The following is a 24089-nucleotide window of genomic DNA, read 5'->3' on the forward strand; positions in this document are numbered from 1 at the left end:
TATATGCAGCGTACCAAAAGCACTCAGCGATTAGTTCATTCTCCTCATTTCGGGGGAGGGGGGGGGGGGGGGGTCATTTAAGATCCATTCCTCCCTTGACGTTTAAGAAATTCCCTAAACACAACAGCAGATAGCTTTAACAGGCTGCTGCGGAAACATAGTTTACTCGCAAGGCAAACTTCAGATTTGATTGGCAAAAATCGATATCACAAAGAAAGCCCGTCCCCCCTATGAAACAATGGACGGGGCTGATTCTTCTCGCCAGTCAATAGGACTCATCGCATCCTCTGCTCATCCGATTTGTCCAAAGGATAACGGATACATATTTACGGACATGAGCGCTGATTCTCGAGAAGAATGATTTCTGACGATTGTGTAAACTTTGAAATACTACTATTGCAATGGGATAAGAATGAAGCCAAGTCATTGTTCACGAACAAGTAGATTGTGGAATGGGATTCATCTGGTTGTATGGATTAAACAAAGCCTCTTTTAATCTGTCCAGCCGATCCGCCAATACATCCTCGAGCTGGAAAACTGCCACCCGGACAACTACTACCCACCATTGCCACCCGGACAATTACCACCCACCATTGCCACCCAGATAATTACTACCCGACATTGCCACCCGCACAATCACTACCCACCATTGTCACCCAGATAATTAGCATCCACCATTACCACCCGGACAATTGCAATCCACCATTGCCATCCGGACAATTACTACCCACCATTGCAACCAGGACAATTACTACCCACCATTGCCATCCGGACAATTACTACCAACCACTGCCACCAGGACAATTACTACCCACTATTGCCACCCGGACAATTACCACCCACCATTACAACCCGGACAAATGCAACCCTACATTGCCATCCGGAAAATCACTACACACCATTGCCACCAAGATAATTACCACCCACCATTACCACCCGGACAATTACTACCCACCATTGCCATCCGGAAAATTACCACCCACCATTACCAGCCAGACAATTACTACCCACCATTGCCACCCGGACAATTACCACCCACCATTCCCACCCAGACAATTACTACCCACCATTGCCACCCGGACAATTACTACCCTAAAGCCGGTTAAGTTTCAGGGGCGTGAGTGCGTGCGCGAAAGTTGAGTGTCCATCTGTGTTAAAACAAGCTATAGCATGAGCAGATTTTTATTTTCCTGCAAAAGTGAATTAACTGTGCTGAACGCCACACTCACCAATATTCACGCTATGCAATATGACGGCACAATATAGATCATCGAACCAGTGATTGAGAGAGATTTGGCAAATTCAGAACTTGGGCATTTAGGGATTGGGTCTACCCGCATGCAAAGTTTCAAGGCGCTGCGACAACTTTCAGATCCGAGTCACGTTTCACTGCAGGGGGTTGGTCTTAGTCATTTTTCGACCAAAACCATTGCCACCCGGACAACTACTAGCCACCATTGCCATCCGAAAAACTACTACCTACCATGGCCACCTTGACAACTACTACCTACCATGGCCAGCCGGACAATTACCACCCACAATTGCCACCAGAATAACTACTACCAAGCCATTGCCACCTGGACAACTACTACCTACCATTGCCTTCCGGACAACTACTACCCACCATTGCCACCCGGACAACTACTACCAACCATTGCCACCCGGACAACTACTACCCACCATTGCCACCAGGACAGTTACCACCCAACATTGCCACCTTGACAACCACTACCCACCATTGCCACCTGGACAACTACTACCCACCATTGCCACCCGGACAACTACTACCCACCATTGCCACCCGGATAATTATCACCCAACATTGCCACCCGGACAACTACTACCCATAATTGCCACCCAGACAATTACCACCCACCATTACCATACAGACAATTACCACCCACCATTGCCACCCGGACAGTTACCACCCAACATTGCCACCCGGACAACTACTACCCGCCATTGCCATCCAGAGAACTACTACCCACCATTGCCACCCGAACAATTACCACCCACCATTGCCACCCGGACAACTACTACCTACCATTGCCACCTGGACAACTACTACCCACCATTGCCACCCGGACAATTACCACCCAATATTGCCACCCGGAAAACTACTACCCGCCATTGCCATCCGAACAACTACTACCCACCATTGCCACCTGGAAAACTACTACCCACCATTGCCACCCGGACAACTACTACCCACCATTGCCACCCGGATAATTACCACCCAACATTGCCACCCGGACAACTACTACCCATAATTGCCACCCAGACAATTACCACCCACCATTACCATATAGACAATTACCACCCACCATTGCCACCCGGACAGTTACCACCCAACATTGCGACCCAGACAACTACTACCCGTCATTGCCATCCAGAGAACTACTACCCACCATTGCCACCCGAACAATTACCACCCACCATTGCCACCCGGACAACTACTACCTACCATTGCCACCTGGACAACTACTACCCACCATTGCCACCCGGACAATTACCACCCAATATTGCCACCCGGAAAACTACTACCCGCCATTGCCATCCGAACAACTACTACCCACCATTGCCACCTGGAAAACTACTACCCACCATTGCCACCCGGACAACTACTACCCACCATTGCCACCCAGACAATTACCACCCACCATTACGACACAGACAATTACCACCCACCATTACCACACAGATAATTACCACCCACCATTACCACACAGACAATTACCACCCAACATTGCCACCTGGACAACTACTACCCGCCATTGCCACCCGGACAACTGCCCCCCACCATTGCCACACGGACAATTATCACCCACCATTGCCACCCGGACAACTACCACCCACCATTGCCACCCGGAAAATTACCACCCACCATTGCCACACACCATTTCCATCCAGACAATTACTACCCATCATTGCCACCCGGACAATTACCACCCACCATTGCCACCCGGACAATTACCACCCACCATTACCACCCGGACAATTACTACCCACCATTACCACCTAGACAACTACTACCTACCATTGCCACCCGGACAATTACCACCCACCATTACCACCCGGACAATTACCACCCACCATTGCCACCCACCATTGCCACCCAGACAACTACTACCCACCATTGCCACCTGGACAATTTCTACCCACCTTTCCCACCCGGACAATTACCACCCAACATTGCCACCCATATAATTTCTACCCAACATTGCCACACAGACAATTACTACCCACCATTGCCACCCGGACAATTACCACCCACCATTACCCCCCGGACAATTGCCACCCACCTTTCCCACCCAGACAATTACTACCCACCATTGCCACCCGGACAATTACCACCCACCATTACCACCCGGACAATTACCACCCACCATTGCCACCCACAATTGCCACCCAGACAACTACTACCCACCATTGCCACCTGGACAATTTCTACCCACCATTTGCCATCCGGACAATTTCTACCCACCTTTGCCACTCAGACAACTACTACCCTCCATTGCAAGCCAGACAATTACTACCCACCATTTCCACCCGGACAGCTACTACCCACCATTGCCACCCGGACAATTACTACCCACCATTGCCACCCGGACAACTACCACCGACCATTTCCACCCGGACAATTACCACCCACCATTACCACCCGGACAACTACCATTGACAATAGTCCCCCTTTAATATGTGTCTGGTAAGAGGAGATAATCTGTTGTTCAGTTGCTCCCGTGTGAGTGAGTGAAAGAGCGAGTTGGGTTTAACGCCGCTTTTAACATTATTCCAGTTATATCGCGACAAGTCAGCTTAATGTGTGAGGAAAGCCCAAAGTGATGCAGGTCTCAGACGTTTACCACTTCGGTGAAACCCACGAGCACGGGTATGATGCTGACAAACCTAGAAACATAATCGGGGCGAACCGGGATTCGAACCCACAATCATAGGTTTCTGGGGTGCCTTAGGCGACTAGGCCACCCGTGCCCCCAGTAGTAGTAGTAGTAGTAGTGGTAGTGTTTAACGCCGCACTCAGCAATATTCCAGCTATATGACGGTGGTCTGTAAATATTTGAGTCTGGACCAGACAATCCAGTGATTGATATCATGAGTATCGGTCTACACAATTGGGAAACGATGACATCCATGAACAAAATAACCGAGTCTGACCACCCGATCCAGGGATGCTGACGACCAATTCTAGCCCGGATTCTTCACGGGACAGTCGTATTAGTTGTATGTGACATTTATCAATTTACTCTGTCTACGACTAAGTTCAGATAGGATGTTACTTTACTATCCCCAGGAACTGTGTTCTGCTTCCTGGTATAGATATTCCATCTTTGCTGACATGTGCCTTCAAGCGAATGTATTGTACGTGCGTTGTCATATCGGATATAAGACTTAGTCATGCCAGATGACTGACACCATGGCACTGAGTAAATTATATCCCATCTCACAATTGTGATAACAACAGGTTGTTGATGCTATATTTGTTCCTTTGAAAATTATTCAAACTTCCTGAGGAATTAGTTGGGTTCTCAAAGAACGTTTCACCGATAAAAGTATGCAATTTTTATTGACAGCTGCTGCAGTAAGTAATACTTATATTTGAACAGATATTTTAGTCAATATTTTAACAAGCTGTTTGCTTGTTTATTTTTGTTTGTTTATTTATTGTTTAACTAATATTTTCCTTGTGACACTAATCTGTAAATATTAGCAGCAAGGGTCACAGGAAGAAATATTTGTCAAACGACAAATTAATATACAAAATATTGCCTTCAAGAAGAGCAGATTTTTAATATTAAAGAAAAATATTGATGATCCACAAACCACCCAAAGAGTCATTATAACGCCTCGTAAAGTAAACACCTATTAGGGGGTTAAATTCACATTTTGTACACAAAATCCAGGACAGTTCTTTGAATAGACAACTTCATCAGACTTGGAAATTATTTGGTGCAGGTCAGTTCAACAATTAAACAAATTGACTGCAAAATAGGAAGTTGTCGATATCTATGATGAGTGATGAGTGAGTGTGTATGGTTTTACGCCGCTTTTAGCAATATTCCGGCAATATCACGTCGGAGGACACCAGACATGGGCTTCACATATTGCACCCATGTCGGGAATCGAACCCAGGTCATCGGCGTGACGAACGAACGCTTTAAGCACTAGGCTACCCGACCGCCCCGATTGTGTTAAGTGAGGGAGCGGATGTGTATGTACTGTACGCCGCAATTAATTATTTGTGTGTGTGTGTGTGTGTGTGTGTGTGTGTGTGTGTGTGTGTGTGTGTGTGTGTGTGTGTGTGTGTGTGTGTGTGTGTGTGTGTGTGTGTGTGTGTGTGTGTGTGTGTGTGATGGTGTCTCAGTGGTATGGCAATATAAAAAGGCATTAATCTGGACTAGTACAATCAGAACGCACGCACGCACGCACACACACACACGCACACACACACACACGCACACACACACACACTAACACACTAACACACACACACTAACACATACACGAAGAAAGTCCAGCATTTCACGTATTGGTTTCTCAGTGAACTTTAGATGACATTTAACTACATCTTTGATAATTTGTCCTGAACCTCTGAACCGTTTGCTGTGGGTCATTACTATGAATTATGAAATGTAGAAATAGCCAAAGACAATATTGCGTGAGGACATGTTAAATGAACAAAAGTCAGTTGTCACGTGCCACAAAATGCCAACAAACAACACGTGACGAATACTCAGTCATATCACTCGTCAAAATCAGAATATCTGACCAAAACTGAAACGTCAAAAAATCACGAAAACAAAAACTAACTATCAATAGTGCGCATGTGATCAACGTTATGCGAACACAGCCTGGCACCGTTGCCTCATGCTCAAAAAATAAAAAAGTGCATGGGTGGTTGCTAAGGGAAGATTGTTCCACTGTTCAGTAAGAGTTCCTGTTCAGCACTGGTGACTATACTGGCCCAGCCATGTGGACAATGGTCTTCTGTAGGACCTGGAACGGTGATTCTGTCTATCCGGTCTGATTGCACCAGCATTCGCTCTCACGTACACATCCAGAATGTCTTCCCTTTAGAGCCATCGTGCCCCGTCGGACATGGAGGTCGGTTCTTACAGCTCTACTGCGAGCCTTTGGTATGCTTGAAGCAGGATCGAGTCAACGTGATGTTGCAAGACAATTTAGCGTCCACAGAAACACCATTTGGTGTTTATGGCAACGTTGGCAATAGGCGAATGCAGTCAGACCATCCTCGGAGTGGCAGGCCACGCGTAACCAATTATCGAAAAGACAACTGGATTCGAACAACGCACCTACGAAATCGATTCCAGCCAGCAACAGTCACTGCAAGAAGCGTACCTGGCTTTCGACGAATATCTTCACAAACCGTATGTCGTCGCCTCAGATGTGCAGGGACTGTCGCCAAAAGACCCGCCAGACGTCCCATTTTGACAGGAAACCACTGTCAAGCACGTCTACAGTGGTGCAGACAGCGTCTTCGCTGGACGGCCATGCAGTGGGGACAAATTCTATTCACTGTCAAGTCTCGTTTTCACCTCAGCCACAGCGATGGACGGATTCGAGTGTACCGACGTCGAGGTGAACGTCAATCATTGTGTTATGGAGGAAGATCGGTTCGGGGGCGGCAGCGTTATGGTATGGGTTGGGATTACAGCAAGACAGAGGACCCGTTTGATAGTGGTAGGGGGAAATCTCAATGGACCGCGCTACCGCAACGAGATCATCGGCCCTGTTGTTCTACTGTTTTTGCGTCGTCATAGCCCAGGCATTACCTTTCAACATGACAACGCCCGGCCTCATATTGCTCGACTTGTTCAGGATTCTCTTCAACAAAACAACGTGAATGTCATCCCCTGGCCGGCTCGCTCCCCTGATCTCTCACAAATCGAGCACATGTGGGATGAGATGGATCGGCGCCTTCGACGTCAACCACGTGTTTCACAGACACTCCAGGAACTTCGAAACATTCTCCAGCAAATATGGACAGATATCCCCCAGGACTTTGTGCGACGGCTGGTCCATTCCATGAGACGAAGATGTGTAGCTCGCATCGCAACCAGAGATGGACACACACGCTACTGATTTTGTAATTGACATTTTGGCATGTTCATGGTTTTTTTATGAAATCACGCATTTTCATGAGTCTTTTATCTGATGCAAACCGAAATTGTTTCAGATTTGGTAAATTTGCATTAAATCTTATTCAATGTCACAGGAACTTTTGTTGTTCAGTATGTTTGTACGGCTGTGACGCATGGTATAACCCGGAGGTATAACCGAGAAGGTGAGTGGTGGTATCCGAAATGTTATAGTTAAATGTCCGGGTGATATATGCGTGGGCACTTGTGCTGATGGTTTAAAGTGAAAACAATAGTGAGACACATTTGAAAAGGATGTGGCTTGCTGGCTTTCCGAGTTCGTTCAGTGATGTTATAGTTTATTTCCTAATTCAGTGACAATAGATTTCGAGGCAGCGATTATTCAACGTTATATCTTGCTTACACGGTGAAGTTCTTTCAGGTTAATGAATCCCTATATGTGATAAAAACTTGAAGAATACTACTCAAAACAAGTTAAGAATCAAACGATATTTTAAGAATGAGTGAGTATGGTTTAACGCCGCTTTTAACAATATTCCAGCAATATCACGGCGGAGTACACCAGAAATGGTCTTCACACAATGTGCCTATTGGGGATGGGATTCGAACCCCGAAGTGACGAGCGAACACTTTAACCACTAGGCTACTCCACTGCCCCATTTGGAAGAAGGTTGGTGTGAAGTGTAGCTGTATTATTCACAACCATGTTATCTGTAACATGTGATCGGAAAGTTGTGATATAGCAGCAAATACATCTCGTTCCTCTCGAACACGTTTTCAACGTGCATGACATGTTCTTCGTTTTATATAGTTTCGTCATCACTTAAAGTTTTTTAATGGTACGCCACCTGATTTTCAGATAGGAGATACAAGATAGCCATTCTCAAATATATAAAACATCAACATTAGATAACAACAACTCTCGATTATCTACCAAAACAGGTTCAATTGGACGTAAAAGGCAAAATAGCGGTGACAATTACATGGATGGGTCACCGTAAATCATTGATGACAACAGGTGTTCGCGAAAATGGTAAAAATATCCCGCCCTACCAACCGCACTCGAAACCTGGCCCTGAGCCTTTAGGATCGTTATTGCAGACCACGTACTGACAGACCTCAATCTACAATCGATGGCTGCGGTGTCAACATTCGTACGTCAACATACTGTTACTACAATAAGCATGACGTTCTGACAGACCTCGATATACCACTGATAGAACCAATCACTATGTTATAAACGTGACCCTCCGCCAATGTACTGTCACTGCAATAAACATGACGTTCTGACAGACCTCGATATACCAATGATAGAACCAATCACTATGTTATCAACGTGACCCCTCGCAAATGTACTGCCACTGCAATAGGCATGACGTTCTGACAGACTTCGATATATTACTGATAGAACCAATCTCTATGTTATTAACGTGACCCTTCGCCAATGTACTGTCACTGCAATAAATATAACGGTCTGGCCGTCTTCAATATACCAATGATAGAACCAATCACTATGTTATTAACGTGACCCTCCGCCAATGTACTGTCACTGCAATAAACATGACGTTCTGACAGACCTCGATATACCAATGATAGAACCAATCACAATGTTATAAACGTGACCCTCCGCCAATGTACTGTCACTGCAATAAACATGACGTTCTGACAGACCTCGATATATTACTGATAGAACCAATCTCTATGTTATTAACGTGACCCTCCGCCAATGTACTGTCACTGCAATAAACATGACGTTCTGACAGACCTCGATATATAAATGATAGAACCAATCTCTATGTTATTGACGTGACCCTTCGCCAATGTACTGCCACTGCAATAGGCATGACGTTCTGACAGACTTCGATATGCCAATGATAGAACCAATCACTATGTTATCAACGTGACCCTTCGCCAATGTACTGTCACTGCAATAAACATGACGTTCTGACAGACCTCGATATACCAATGATAGAACCAATCTCTATGTTATTGACGTGACCCTTCGCCAATGTACTGCCACTGCAATAGGCATGACGTTCTGACAGACTTCGATATGCCAATGATAGAACCAATCACTATGTTATCAACGTGACCCTTCGCCAATGTACTGTCACTGCAATAAACATGACGTTCTGACAGACCTCGATATACCAATGATAGAACCAATCACTATGTTATTAACGTGACCCCTCGCAAATGTACTGCCACTGCAATAAATATAACGGTCTGGCCGTCTTCAATATACCAATGATAGAACCAATCACTATGTTATTAACGTGACCCCTCGCACAATGTACTGTCACTGCAATAAACATGACGTTCTGACAGACCTCGACAAACCGTTCGACGGTCAAGCAGTCAAGTCCCTACTTCACGTTCAAGAAAACCATGTTCCCTTCAATTTGTTTTGAGTAGTGTATTGATATTGCATGACATTACTGCATGTAGAGTAGCGTATTGTTACAGAACCCCTGAATATGACAGGTCATTGTTCTCTTGTTTCCCACGGCAAGCTCCGTCCTCCCCCCACCCCCCCACCCCCCACCCCACCCCACCCCACCCCACCCCCCCTCTCCCCGTGCGCTGCCCTCTGCCCACACACATACAGCTACATGTATTTCCTATCTTATTTAAATGTGTGACAATAACAGGATGTTAATCACTTCATATATATCTGGCATTATCAATGGCCTGGTGACCGCATCTATGGCCTGGTGACCGCATCAATGGCCTGGTGACCGCATCTATGGCCTAGTAGATACGGAAAGTAGAAGAACGGACGTCTGACCCCATGGTTGCATCGTAGTAAACGATGCGAAACGATGGTACTGCATTACTCTCGACATTCAAGGGTTAACCAAGGACCGGTCTGCTCCGAGTCAGTATACTTATAGTACAGTTGATTTTGTACGTAGGAGCAGTCTATGTGGTTGGTGGCATTTACATAGTCGTATATTCATTGCTACCTGTCATTCGACAGCTGCACAGTCTGGAAGGTAATTTAAGGTACCGACGTTTACTACAATATCTGAAAAACTATTGGACCTACTCCAGTCAAAGTTTTTATGAGATTATTAAACAGTCATACATAACTGGATATTACATTTAAAGACAATCGGTGCTTGAATAAAATAAATATGTCTATTTAGCTATCACTATATTTCATAAACAACCAGACCCGTTCGTCACGGGTGGAACGAGCATTCATTGAAACAGCCATCTGCATAATGCTACCCCTGCGTCACAGGGCCATATGACACAGTTGAACCAATCAACTCAACTCGAAAGGGTGCAAGGGAATCACGCACGTTGAGACGCCCCACGCTAACACCGTATTCGTGCGTGCGTGATTCCTGTGCCTTAACCTTAAATTACCTTCCAGACTTTTTATAGTGAGTGAGTTGTGTTTAATGCCGCTTTTAACAGTATTCCAGTTATATTGCGGCGTGTCAACTTAATGTGGGAGGAAAGCCCGAAGTGATGCAGGTCTCAGACGTTTACCACTTCGGTGAAACACACGAGCACGGGTATGGTGCTGACAAACCTAGAAACATAATCGGGGCGAACCGGGATTCGAACCAACAATCATAGGTTTCTGGCGTGCCTAAGGGACGCAACTCTATACAGCGAATCGCGGCGCCTTAGACGACTGGGCCACCCGTGCCCCCAGTAATAAATAGAAAAACTAACGAAAAATGTGTGTTCTGAATCATGAACCTAAAACATATCCTGTCTCTAAAACAATTCTCATGCCTCCAGCACATTATTAGTGGGTCCCTTAGCAACAACGGGATCAGCCGGCCCTGGTGACATCTTTGGCGTATCAGCTCTTGGGCTTTATCACAGTGTCTGTGATCTGATCTAAGGCTTCTAGTAATGGTCACTGACCGCCACTGTGGTCTAGTGGTAGGGGGTCCGCCCGGAGAGCGGAAGGTCCGGGTTCGTTCCCCAGCTGCGTCATACCAAAAGACGTTAAAAGATGGTACTTGTTGTTACCCTGTCTGACGCTCTGCATTTAGGGGCTAAACCAAGGACCGGTCGGCTCGGAGTCAGTATACTGTGTCCGAGTGAGATATCCATGTTAAACTGCGGCATGGTATCCCAGCAAGAACTGCATTCCAACTAGGATCTAACTATGATGTAGCAACCTTGCACGAGCTCGTAACTGTATGTTAGTCAAGCTGAAAACTATTGTAGTTGTTTAGATATTATAGTTTTTTGTTTGAAGAAGCACAACCAATTTATAATTATCATTAAAAAAAACTTTTCTATCCATTATAAGGTTCAAGAAATAGTCAATAAAGTCTGTTAGCTCCAGTCGGCCCGTAAGTGATAAATCTATGAGTATGTCATCTCTCTTCATCTACAATACTGCAGAATTACCAATTGTAAATTAAATTATTTTGAAATAGCTTCTTGACAACTTAAAGCCTCTTATCAAAATCCATATGTTTTGTATATTCCACAGATGTGCATAACGCAGAAACCGAACCGTACATTCCATTCGGGTCCACTCGGCTCACTCCGTTACTTTCATAATACCTCGGGCAGCCATGGCGGGGTGATATTTTTAAAAAATTCTCTGTGAACAGTGCGCGGACTTTCACTCCGCATATAATTCATACAATACGAATTGGTGTGTTTAGAAATTAAGTTTACAATTTTCACGGGTTCTGCGACAAAGCGTGTTTTGAATTAACTCAATCAAATTTGCTGGAACTGACAGCTAACCCGAGGGTTGTCTCCCTTTAACCGAAACAACCGCTTGTGGTGAAGGTTTTGAAAAGTTCAAAAGTCTGCCTCTAGGATCACTCATGACATGTCAGGGACGGATAGAACAGGACATTGTCACATACAGGTGGCAAAGTATTTATAATTACAAGTATTTGTATTTGTAATTAAAAGGCAGAGGTTAGTCTGGCGTACTGAATTTATGTTAGAAAACAGGGAACGTATTGCTACAACTGATTTATTCAGTGAGGTTACAGCAACGTCCACTATGCAAATAAGTCATGCGTACACTGTGAACGCAATTGTCCCTTAGACAAGATATAACGTTATGTGTATTTATAAAACTTGTCCTGACACCATGTGGAGCATCATCTGGAAAGATACAGGACAAGGGAACAAAGTCGAGCAACATGTGCAAAAGGTGAGTGAGTTGGATTTAACGCCGCTTTTAACAGTATTCCAGTTATATCACGGCGTGTCAGCTTAATGTGGGAGGAAAGCCCGAAGTGATGCAGGTCTCAGACGTTTACCACTTCGGTGAAACCCACGAGCAGGGGTATGGTGCTGACAAACCTAGAAACATAATCAGGGCGAACCGGGATTCGAACCCACACTTATAGGTTCCTGGCGTGTCTAGGGGATGCAACTCTGCACAGCGAATCGCGGCGCCTTAGACGACTGGGCTACCCGTGCCCCCAAGTGCAAAAGGACTCAGAAAGCGGTATAGAATAGCATGTGCAAATGTACAGGCTTAATGTGAGGTGGGTTTTAGCGTCGCTTTGAAGATTATTGCGCGTTTCTAGCGACGAGTGTGCGTGCGTGCGTGCGTGTGTGCGGGCAGGCGTGTGTGGTTGTTCCTACTAGTCCGGACTGATGCCGATTTTATAGGGTTAACCCACTGAGGTCCCTTACCGAAGTTTAACATGAATACCACACTCAGACACAGTATACAGACTCCGAGCTGACCAGTCCTTGTTTTAGTTGCTTAATGTCGAGCGCAAGCATGGTAAAAACAGGTACCATCTTTTAACGTCTTTTGGTATGACGCGGTCGGGGATTTACCCGCTCTCTTGGCGGTCGCTCTAATTTAATAGCTAGTGTTATTGAAATGAAGTTTTCTTGCGTATTAATGCGTTGTCATTGTGTATAAATATGTAGCGTGCCATGTATTCGAACCCTTCCCCATTGGCAATATTACCAAACAGTAAGATGTACGTACAATGTTGTGTGTAAAACGTGTTAATCAGATACATCACTCTGCAAAGACATAGCTTGTCATCGTTAAGGAACGTGTGGAAATATTGGTTATCATGTTAGCGTCTCATGTGAAAATGTACCTCCCGATTTGGATGTCGATAGCCATGTGTCGATACAGATGCCATCTGAGAGTGAGGAAATGTCGTTTAAAGCCACAGTCAGCAATATTACCTTATCTCGAGTAGGCTGTAAAACGGCGTTATATAACCTAATCCTGCATTTGGCATCTGCAAATTTTCAATGAACTTACAATGACATTCCAAAGGCATCATTACCGCATGTTGTCGCTAACTTGCAAAGAGTAACCTCCCTTGAACGAGACAGCAGTATTTTCCGTATTTTATTAACTTCATCATTTCGGTTCTGTATTCCTTGGTTGGGGAACTCAAATTTCATAAAATATGAAGATGATAAATATTATAATGAGGGTATTTGCACTTCTTGTCCAGTCTGTTGATAGTAATAAAAATCTCCAAAAGTTTTTTCAATATGGGAAGGGAAGGAACTCTTGTCATCCTTTAAAAGAATCCGTGATGCTACAATTCTTTCATTTCTTTTTAGTACGCCCTAAGGACCATATTTCTCAGAGATCACTAGATGTAATAGGTGTGCTGGGGTACATAATCTTAAGTTATGACTTGTTTATTGTAGCTTTTAGCAGCCAGGAACAGAGGACAGTGTCCCACGAAGAGCAATGTTACGATCCATTGCTAAATGCTAGATATATTCCAAACCCAAGAACCCAAGACACTCTAAATTCTCACCTCGAGGCAAGAGCGACCACTAGCCTTTTTATCAAAGACTTGTTTCCAGCGTAGAAACTAGGCTTTGATACAGGCTGGTGGATACACTTGCCTCGGGAAGATGCGTTCTCACTGACTACAAAGTGTTTTGCAAGCTTTCGGAGTAAAAGCAAATTGTACATTAGATTGATGGAAAAGCAAGTACGGTATGAGTGTTCTTGAGTATAAATCTGCTTTTCAACAGGTTGAAGTCTTTTCGTTGGAATGTTCTAAACCAATGACACTCCACTGGTCCTTCAGAAGATTCAGTTTCCTGGACTCTGAAGCCCGGAGTCTTCTCTTGTTGAGAATGTGTCTGTACAAATAGTGAATTCGTTCCGCCTCTCGCTCGGGAAAAAAGAACGCCACCATTTTGTGTCTTAGTCTCAGCCCATAAGCTTGAAGGAGGACGAAGACCAACACCAGGGAATAAAGGGAGATAATGAAGTAGAGAATCTTCCTCGGCTGCTCAGTGGGAGAAGGTAGACATCTTTTAAAATTCAGAACATCCTCAAAGGATTTCGAAACACTGATCCCTTCAACAACAGTTCGAAAGATGTCAGCGAAAGGCCCGGACCCGCTAACATTAACCTGTAACCACACTCCACCCGTGACAAGAAAATCCACATCCCCGTTTCTTTGAAGGATTGTGAGGACATAATATAAGCCATAATCAACAAGAATCACCATAGCGGATAAAAAGATGTGCAGGATCACCTGGGTAAATCCCATCATCCATGTTAGAGATTCTGATCGGGAAAGTTTCATGGAAGTCGAATCAATGTATTTCCTCTTCTCTACATCTTTCAGTGGGAAAAGAGCTTTACTTTCGTCCTCAGCCCGAATATGCTTGTCCAGATATTTAATTTGATCTCGAAGATAGATGTTGTCAAATTTCAGGTAGCGAAGATAACGCCTGACATAGAGGCTGGCTTTGATGAAGGCCGAGAGGAGGAAGATGATGAGGATCCGGTTGAGGATTTTGAAGATGAAGACAGCAAGGTCCAGCTGTTCTTGTAGTCTCTTCTTCAGCTCCCGGACACTTTGGATAGGGTCGCTGGAGGTGTTGCCTCTGACGTCAATGACGCTTGAGCTGTTGATGCTGAAACTCAGGAGCTCGTCCATCTCGTCATACCGTTCTGTGACTGCCCTGGCACTCGACTTGATCACTGTGTCATTAGCCCACTTGCAGATACTGGATTCCTTTAGTGGGTCACAGATGGGCTTTGACTTGACAGAGTCACACAGTGAAGGGTCGCTGAAGATGCAAAATAAATATTTGTTACCAGACCATGGGACGGAAAAAGACATGCAGGTCTTGGAATAGAAGCATTTACCACTATGGAAACTTATATACTTGAGACATATATATTTTCGATCTGATTGCTTCAGACTGATATTTTCATGGAAAGAAGGATCCAAACAGTTTGTTGCTTGTTTGTTGTTTGTTTGTTGTTTTGATTCATTCAGCAATACTCCAGCTATATGAGGGCGATCTGTAAATAATCGAGTCTGGACCAGATAATCCAGTGATTGATATCATGAGCATCGATCTACGCAATTGGGATCGATGACATGCATCAACCAAGTCGATCCAAATAGTAATTGGACCCACACAACATTAGTTTTCACAACATTAAATATGTTATTAAATACGAATTTTTGTTTTCTAAAACCCAAAAATGATAGAACAACTTTATTTCAACCTTTTCGAGAACAGATTATTTCTCCACCAAAATATAATCTGTTCATTATTGTCAGGCATGTATTCTTTGTTTACTTGTAAAATCACCGATGCTGATTGACTTTGGACATTTTTTTCAGTTACACTCTGACATTAATAACGGTATATTATAGTCCAGATGAGTAACATTTATACTCATAGGTTTTACGAGTAAATATGTACGTACGCGGGCAGAGTGAATAAAATCAAATCACATCCTACCCCAGGCGTGGGAACATTTATTTTACGTGAAACATGAATCCTTGGTGACATAAGTCACTGAAACGGACATAAAATATTCACAAGACGACAATTGTGAAACATAGAGTTTCGAAATGTTTCTTCAAGATAATCTGCAAGTAAGCAGCATTTTTAATCAACTATATATCGAGTTTAGGTTTTCAGGGATTATAGAACATTCGTTTCAAGAGATTTGGCAAATTCAGAACTTGGGGATTATTTAAGATAATGTTCCTTGTAATGAAAGTTTACATTCTTAAACTTCCGAAGCCTGAAGCCGGTTCAGTTTTAGGGACGTTACTCCCTGCTCGAAAGTTGAGTGTGCATCTGTGTTAAAACGGTAGCAGCTATATCATGAGGAGATTTTTATTGTCCTGCAAAAGTGTGTTAACTGTGCTAAACGCCACACTCACCAATATACACGCTGAGCAATATGACGGCACCCTGTAGATCATCGAACCAGTGATTGATATCATGAGCAACGTCCCACGCCGTTGGGTACGATGACACGCAATCATCCAAGCGACAGAGTCGTACCACACTCATGAATTTAGGTTGCAGGTTCCTCGGACCTGTTCTAACCCGTAATAGCCAACATAATTCCTACGACTGCTGGGTTGCTGGGTGCCTATAACGCGGAATCCAAACATGGATTGTATCTTATGTCAGGAACAGGTTGTTGGGGCATAACCTCATCCGGATTCCAAACAGGGATCGCCTCTTACGACAAATACAGGTGGCTGGGGGCCTAATCTCCCCGAATTTCAAAAAGGGATCGCCTATTACGCCAGGAACAGGATGCAAGGGATCTATTCTAATCCTGAATCAAAACATGGATCTCCTATTACGTCAAGCACAGGTTGCAGGGGACATATTCTAACCCTGAATCCAAACATAGATCGCCTCTTGCGACAAATACAGGTTGTTGGGGGCCTACTCTCACCCGGACTCCAAACATGGATCCCCTGTTACGAAGAGCAAAGGTTGCAAGGGGGACGGGGGGGGGGGGGGGGTCATGGAACCACATTACCCAGCAGACTAGTTAAACTCGTAATATCGCATCTCACCATTTTCTTCTCCTCAATGGCAATGGCTTGGGCTGCCCCTGGCTGTAGTTGGGGTCGTTGTAGGGCCCCGTTGGTGTGCCGCTGTTGCGTCGAGCCCGCGTTCCTGTCGAAGCCTTGCACGCCTCGATGGAGTCCTGTACCGCGCTCTCACAGTCTGTGTACAGGAACTGCAGTTGACCAGCACAGCCCTGTGGACAGCGACCAATGTTGACATGGGATGTTGGGTGCAAATACGTGATATCGGGTACCAAATGAAAAATATTCTTTATAGGGTCAGATACCATGCATGACCTATTTCTTGCTTCAACTATTTATATATATTATGGGGCGATCGGGTGGCCTAGTGGTTAAAGCGTTCGCTCGTCACGCCGAAGACCCGGGTTCGATTCCCGACATGGGTACAATGTGTGAAGCCCATTTCTGGTGTCCCCCGCTATGAAATTGCTGGAATATTGCTAAAAGCGGCGTAAAATCAAACTCACTCACTCACTCACTATATATATTATGGGATACAATAATACTGCACTCGGTGAATGAATGAATGTTATTGAACGCTGCTGACAGCAATATTCCAACTATATAACTGCGGCCTCATCCACGTGAGTGGTCAGCCTCAGCCTTTGTTGAGTCGTACCAAAATCCTAGTTATTTGAAATAATTCTTGCCTTTGACGAGTTTGGATCGACAACAGTCTCTTCAATATCCTTGATTTCCGACCTGAAAGATGTCAAGGCCAATCTGATAGCGGACGTTTTCCTCTCAACCACTTCCGCCGCTTTATCTAGGCTCCTCTGTTGCTTAGCAATTGGTTCAAGTAGCTGATGATGAAGAGCTAGACTTTGATTGAGAACCACTTCCGCTATACAGGCTACAGATGTTGCTGTCTGTAAACGTGAGGAATATTAATGTTTGTTTGGTGTTTAACGCCGCACTCAGCAATATGAGAAATATTAAGGAAAATTCAGGACAAGAATACAAATATATACCATAAACATATTTCAAACCTACTGAAATAATGTTTGACATTTATTTGACCCCTTGATTGAAAATAGACCACCATTCTCGTGGGATTTATGTTGGCTAAGCTATACTATTTGGCTGTTTATGTGTCATCGTGCAACGACCGCATGAGGCATCATTCATCATGCCATCGACAAGTGGTTTGCCTGGTCAAGACTTCATTTCCTAATAATATTCCTGAAAGCGGTGTTAAACAACCACCAATGGAATGCTAGGGACAAACTCCCAACAGAGTTTCAGATTCGTTTAGAATTGGTCTTCAGCAACCAATGCTTGTCGTAAGAAGCGACTAATGGGGTCGGGTGGTCAGGCTCGCTGACTTGGTTGTCATCGTATCCCAATCACTGAGTGATCGATACTCATGGTGACAATCACTTGATTTATAGACACGCTGATTAATAGACCGCCGTCATATAGCTGTATTATTGCTGAGTGCGGCGTAAAACAACAAACACACTTCAGATCATCGAGCACAGCCCCAAAGAGAGTGAGTCAATTAGTTGGATTTAACAGCGCTTTGGGTAGTATTCCATCAATATCACAGTCACGAGCAACTGGCGTCCCATATTGTGCCCATATGGGGATTCGGACGCTTTAAAAGCTACGCAACTCTTATCAACATTGAAATGACACTGGAGTGTAAAGTTATCATTGACCTCATTGAAGTTCCTGTGTATGTTCGTCACTGGTCCGGCGAGGAGAAGCCCTGGTATCAGAGACAGAAAGGCAGTGCGACCTTGACCTGTAAACACGCTCACTGACATCAGTGCTGCCACGCAGCGGGCATGAGGGGAGATAACCAGGAAAACGCACATCACCAGAGTTATACCCCCTGATATTGCTGCACTTTCTACAAAGGAGTAGTGATAGGCAAGAGAAAGAGCTGCAAACATCACGCATCCAAGAAACAAGCCCACCAATATGCCAATTACTGCTCGAGTGCATTTTTGACCATGGGTGTGGGTGTTAGGCAAGATATAGTTTTTAGAATTCGTCTTGGAGTCTTCTTTTGTGTTTTCTGGTGAAAGGACCTCTGTGGGAGGCGGAGGAATGTGAAAATCGTAACTTCCTGAAGCATTTTGCTGTGTCAAGTTCACGTAGATAGTCGATACTCTACAATAAAGGAAATTATGCAATAATAAAATATGTAAAATTGAATAAACAAGAGTGAGTGAGTGAGTATAGTTTTACGCTGCTTTTTGAGCAATATTCCAGCAATATCACGGCGGGGGACACCGGATATGGGCTTCACACATTGTACACATGTCGGGAATCGAACCCGGGTCTTCGGCGTGACGAACGAACGCTTTAACCACTAGGCTACCCGACCGCCCGAATAAACAAGAAGTACAAATAGACAAAGATAACTGCCGGAATCTACCGCCCTGACGAGAATTCATATAAACAATAAAAACATGAGGCATACACATTATTTATGTGACGGAGGGTTGTGAATTGAACATACATGAAGTTAGATCCATGACTGACATAAGGAATACACTTTGCAAACCAAACGATCAAAACGCCACCTACATCACTGAGGTACCGATAGAAAACGGGAAAGGCAGCCCGCTGAAAACTTACAGCATGGTGGCTTATACAAATCACCTGGAATAATATTTGATTTCATCTAATTTCAAGGTAACCACAAAGTCTATCAATATTTAAATAAAACGGAAAATAAGAAGACCGTTAAAAAGTCGGACGGTACACGGTTTGCAGCACCAACAAATTTTGATTATCAAATTAAACAATTTGACAGTTAACAGTTATTCAGTCTAGACTTAGACCGGAAGTACGTAAATAGGTTTACAGTTATACAGTCAAAACTGAAGCCGGAAGTACGAAGCTAGGTTTACAGTTATACAGTCTAAACTGAAGCCGGTAATACGTAGCTAGGTTTACAGTTATACTGTCTAAACTGAAGCCGGTAATACGTAGCTAGTTTTACAGTTATACTGTCTAAACTGAAGCCGGTAATACGTAGCTAGGTTTACAGTTATACAGTCTAAATTGAAGCCGGAAGAACGTACCTAGGTTTACAGTTATACAGTCTAAACTGAAGCCAGTAATACGTAGCTAGTTTTACAGTTATACAGTCTAAACTGAAGCCGGTAATACGTAGCTAGGTTTACAGTTATACAGTCTAAACTGAAGCCGGAAATACGTAGCTAGGTTTACAGTTATACAGTCTAAACTGAAGCCGGTAATACGTAGCTAGGTTTACAGTTATACAGTCTAAACTGAAGCCGGAAGAACGTACCTACTAGGTTTACAGTTATACAGTCTAAACTGAAGCCGGAAGAACGTACCTACTAGGTTTACAGTTATACAGTCTAAACTGAAGCCGGAAGTACGTAGCTAGGTTTACAGTTATACAGTCTAAACTGAAGCCGGTAATACGTAGCTAGGTTTACGGTTATACAGTCTAAACTGAAGCCGGAAATACGTAGCTAGGTTTACAGTTATACAGTCTAAACTGAAGCCGGAAATACGTAGCTAGGTTTACAGTTATACAGTCTAAACTGAAGCCGGAAATACGTAGCTAGGTTTACAGTTATACAGTCTAAATTGAAGCCGGAAGAACGTACCTAGGTTTACAGTTATACAGTCTAAACTGAAGCCGGAAGTACGTAGCTAGGTTTACAGTTATACAGTCTAAACTGAAGCCGGAAATACGTAGCTAGGTTAACAGTTATTCAGTCTAGACTTAGACCGGAAGTACGTAAATAGGTTTAAAGTTATACAGTCTAAACTGAAGCCGGAAGTACGAAGCTAGGTTTACAGTTATACAGTCTTAACTGAAGCCGGAAGAACGTAGCTAGGTTTACAGTTATACAGTCTAAACTGATGCCGGTAATACGTGGCTAGGTTTACAGTTATACAGTCTAAACTGAAGCCGGTAATACATAGCTAGGTTTACAGGTATACAGTCTAAACTGAAGCCGGTAATACGTAGCTAGCTTTACAGTTATACAGTCTAAACTGAAGCCGGTAATACGTAGCTAGCTTTACAGTTATACAGTCTAGACTTAGACCGGAAGTACGTAAATAGGTTTACAGTTATACAGTCCAGACTAAAACTGGAAACTGGCTGGAAACCGTGGATCATTGTCAGCCTTTAAAGGAAGCCATCGAGCGATACCAATATGGTAACACCTACAGTAACACGTGACCTGAATACGTCACATTGAAATTATCTATCTGTATCCGACCCTAACTACCAGTAAGGCGTTCTGTTTCCGAAAAAAAATGTTTTAAAAAGCAATATGATAAATAAGCAATATAATGTATGCCTCTTTGTTGGAATAAGCAGCGTTTCGAATAGACTCTCTCGATGACAACCTATAATGCTACATCAGACGACGCCCAAAGACATGGTATCTGCACAATCCGACAGGGAATAATCAAGGATAAAATAGGATAGGTTTTTGGAGAGGACCTCCCCGCGTCCACGTGAATCAGCTATCACCTCACCTATTTCTGAATCGGTCAACTCTACTCTGGCCTCTTCCGGCGATTCCTTTCTGCAGGTAATCCTTCGGACATAGTCCAGTGTTCCCCGTGGTCTTGTTGTATCCGACCACCCAGCCGTTCCCGACGTCTTTGATGTCGGTGATCTCATCTCCGATTCCCAGTCGGAGCTCATCTTGTTTCGTGGGATTGTACTGGTGCTTCACTCGATACACGACCGCCCTTCCTGAATACAACAACAGTGCGCTGTTAGTGTTTGCTTTGTTTGTTCCACTCGGCCATATTTCAGCTATATGATATCAGTCTTCAGCTGTCAGATATGTAAATAATCAAGTTTGGATGAGACAATCCAGGGGTTGTCCCGTAATTGGGATATGATGACATGAATCAACCAAGTCAGCGAGCCTGACCAACCGATCCCGTTTGTCACATCTTTCGACAAGCATTGGTTGCTGCAAACCAATTTTAACAAGGATCTTCACGGGGGCAGTTGTAGTGAGTTAGTCAGTAAGTCGCATTTAAAAATATTTTAGTTATATCACGGTGTGTGAGCTTGATGTTGGAGGAAAGACCGATGTGACACAGGTTTGATTGCAGACGTTTACCGCGTTGGCACGAGCACGTACCATGAGCACGGGCATGGTGCTGACGTACCTAGGAACGTAATCTGGGTGAATGTGAAATGTCAACCCACGATCATAGATTCTGAGAGTCCAAAGGGACGCTTCTCTGTACAGGGAACTTTGCACCTTCGATCACACTGAGCCACCCGTAGTCATCTCAGTTTCCCCTTGAGTACTATTGGGCATCAAAAGTTAAAAACATGTTATACGAATGTGGATATGGTTATATTTGGTTACAGCAACATGTAGATATGCCACAGCATTTCTTCTCCCGTTTGACACAGACCTTAAACGATATGCACATCCAAAAAATGGCATGGTTCTTTGTCCAGTTCTAGAAAAGCAAATTACTACACTACATTTACGACTACTATAATACTAGAAACTTATCTATTACCGTATTCTATTACCGTATTCTATTACCGTATTCGACGTAATAAGCGCCAAGGGCGTTCTCAAAATTGGAAATAGGGGCCTCTTATTAAAATATCATTTTGTTGAGAGAAAAAATTGAAAGAGTTGAAAGATTTTAAATTTCATGGTTTATGCTAACAGCCTGAAATGAAACAAAAGAAAAGTCTGTGCGTATTATACACGACAGTTACATTTTCCATAAAATAATTGCCCATTATTAAGGGTGCATATAACACACGGATGCGCATTATACACGAATAAATAAGTCTTGTGTACATTGATCAATCGGAAGGGGTGCTAATTGGGATTGTTCACTTCTAATATCCCTGTTCATCTATCATGCTACGAAACTAAGAAAATGTATGAATTTGTAACACGCCCCAGACAATGTACTATAAGCCTTTGTCCTCATAAGTACCACGCATAAAGATTGGTTGAATGAGTACTATAGTAAATAATTATATATTTCCAGCAAAAGCAATGAATGGACATACGAAACAACCACATGAGTGTGGTAGCGAGGATATACTTGGTTAAGACCACATTAATTAATGATACCGTATTTGAGTTAATAATAGAATGAGTGAGTGAGTAGGGTTTTATGCCGCTTTTAGCAATATTCCAGCAATATCACGGCGGGGGACGCCAGAAATGGGCTTCGCGCATTATACCCGTGTCGGGAATCGAACTCGGGTCTGCGGTGTCACAAGCCACAAGGCTACCCGGCCGTCCCGTAAACAATAGAAAAAAACACATGTCGCGATAGTATAGTATATATGAGCAAATGCCCAGTAACCTGACTCCTGAAATCGTATACTTGTATATGCCAGCTTTCGCTGTTCGTACACATCTGGACACAGCTGCAGTGTTTTGACGAAATCAAACCTTTAGAATTTGAACCGTCAAAAATAAATTTGTCATCTTTCCTGGGAACTCATCATAACGACTGCATTTGCAAAACATACTCATTATATAAACATCAGATAGTGTAAATTTTAAGAGCTAATTCGTTTAAAAACACACTGAAACTGGTTAATATTTTGGCTTATCCTTATTTTGTTATCTATTTAAATATATAGAAATATCCACAATTTGGTACCTTCAGTTTTGCGACTAAATCTTCTCAGCCCGTTCATGGTGCCTCCTCTGCTGCCCTCGTTGGAGTGAGACTGGATACATGCGGTTGTCTTGTCTTATAGTGACAAGCTTTCCTTCCCTTGAGAGGATGCGCTGAGTTGATAACAAGAGGGTCAATTGTGCTATACTGCTGACGCTTTGTCGGTGGGAAATGCGACATATCCATGTGCAGTGTTAGCAATAATTATTAAAATCTTTGAGCTTTGTTCACTACATGCGACGCCCTGTTATTTATGCAGCATCAGTGATTGTGTTTAGTGAGTGAGTGGATGTGTATGTAGTGAGAGAGAGAGAGAGAGAGAGAGAGAGAGAGAGAGATGGTGGTCTGTATAAAATATTATCTGGACCAGACAATCCAGTGGCTGACACGAGCATCATGCGCAACCACCCAATCCCGCTAGTCGCCTCTTACGGCAAGAATGGGCTGCTGAAGACCTATTCTACCCCGGATCTTCACGGGTACGGTACATCAAATAGCTTGAATA

General features: G+C 43.7%; 1 protein-coding gene across 1 annotated transcript; it reads right to left on the reverse strand.

Moving 5' to 3' along the window:
- Positions 1-12186: 12186 nt before the first annotated feature.
- On the reverse strand, positions 12187-23641 carry LOC139449660 (protein sneaky-like). Its single transcript, XM_071231141.1, has 6 exons — positions 23567-23641; positions 21434-21656; positions 18613-19069; positions 17602-17820; positions 16937-17124; positions 12187-15164 (listed from the first exon to the last, which is right to left on the reverse strand). The coding sequence occupies exons 1-6, from the start codon at positions 23601-23603 to the stop codon at positions 14105-14107; spliced, it is 2184 nt and encodes a 727-aa protein (XP_071087242.1). The 5' UTR covers positions 23604-23641; the 3' UTR covers positions 12187-14104.
- Between the last annotated feature and the right edge of the window lie 448 nt (positions 23642-24089).

Source organism: Haliotis cracherodii, unplaced genomic scaffold (assembly GCF_022045235.1).
Source record: "Haliotis cracherodii isolate W230 unplaced genomic scaffold, xgHalCrac1.p SCAF_8, whole genome shotgun sequence".
In the NCBI taxonomy this organism is placed as follows: Eukaryota; Metazoa; Mollusca; class Gastropoda; order Lepetellida; family Haliotidae; genus Haliotis; species Haliotis cracherodii.

Excerpts from the sequence above, each read along its gene's own strand:
- LOC139449660 (XM_071231141.1), bottom strand. The coding sequence starts at position 23,603 with ATGAACGGGCTGAGAAGATTTAGTCGCAAAACTGAAG. Across the intron at positions 21,657-23,566 it reads ATTTAGTCGCAAAACTGAAG|GAAGGGCGGTCGTGTATCGA; the intron begins GTACCAAATTGT and ends TGTTGTATTCAG. Across the intron at positions 17,821-18,612 it reads TACACAGGAACTTCAATGAG|ACAGCAACATCTGTAGCCTG; the intron begins GTCAATGATAAC and ends TCACGTTTACAG.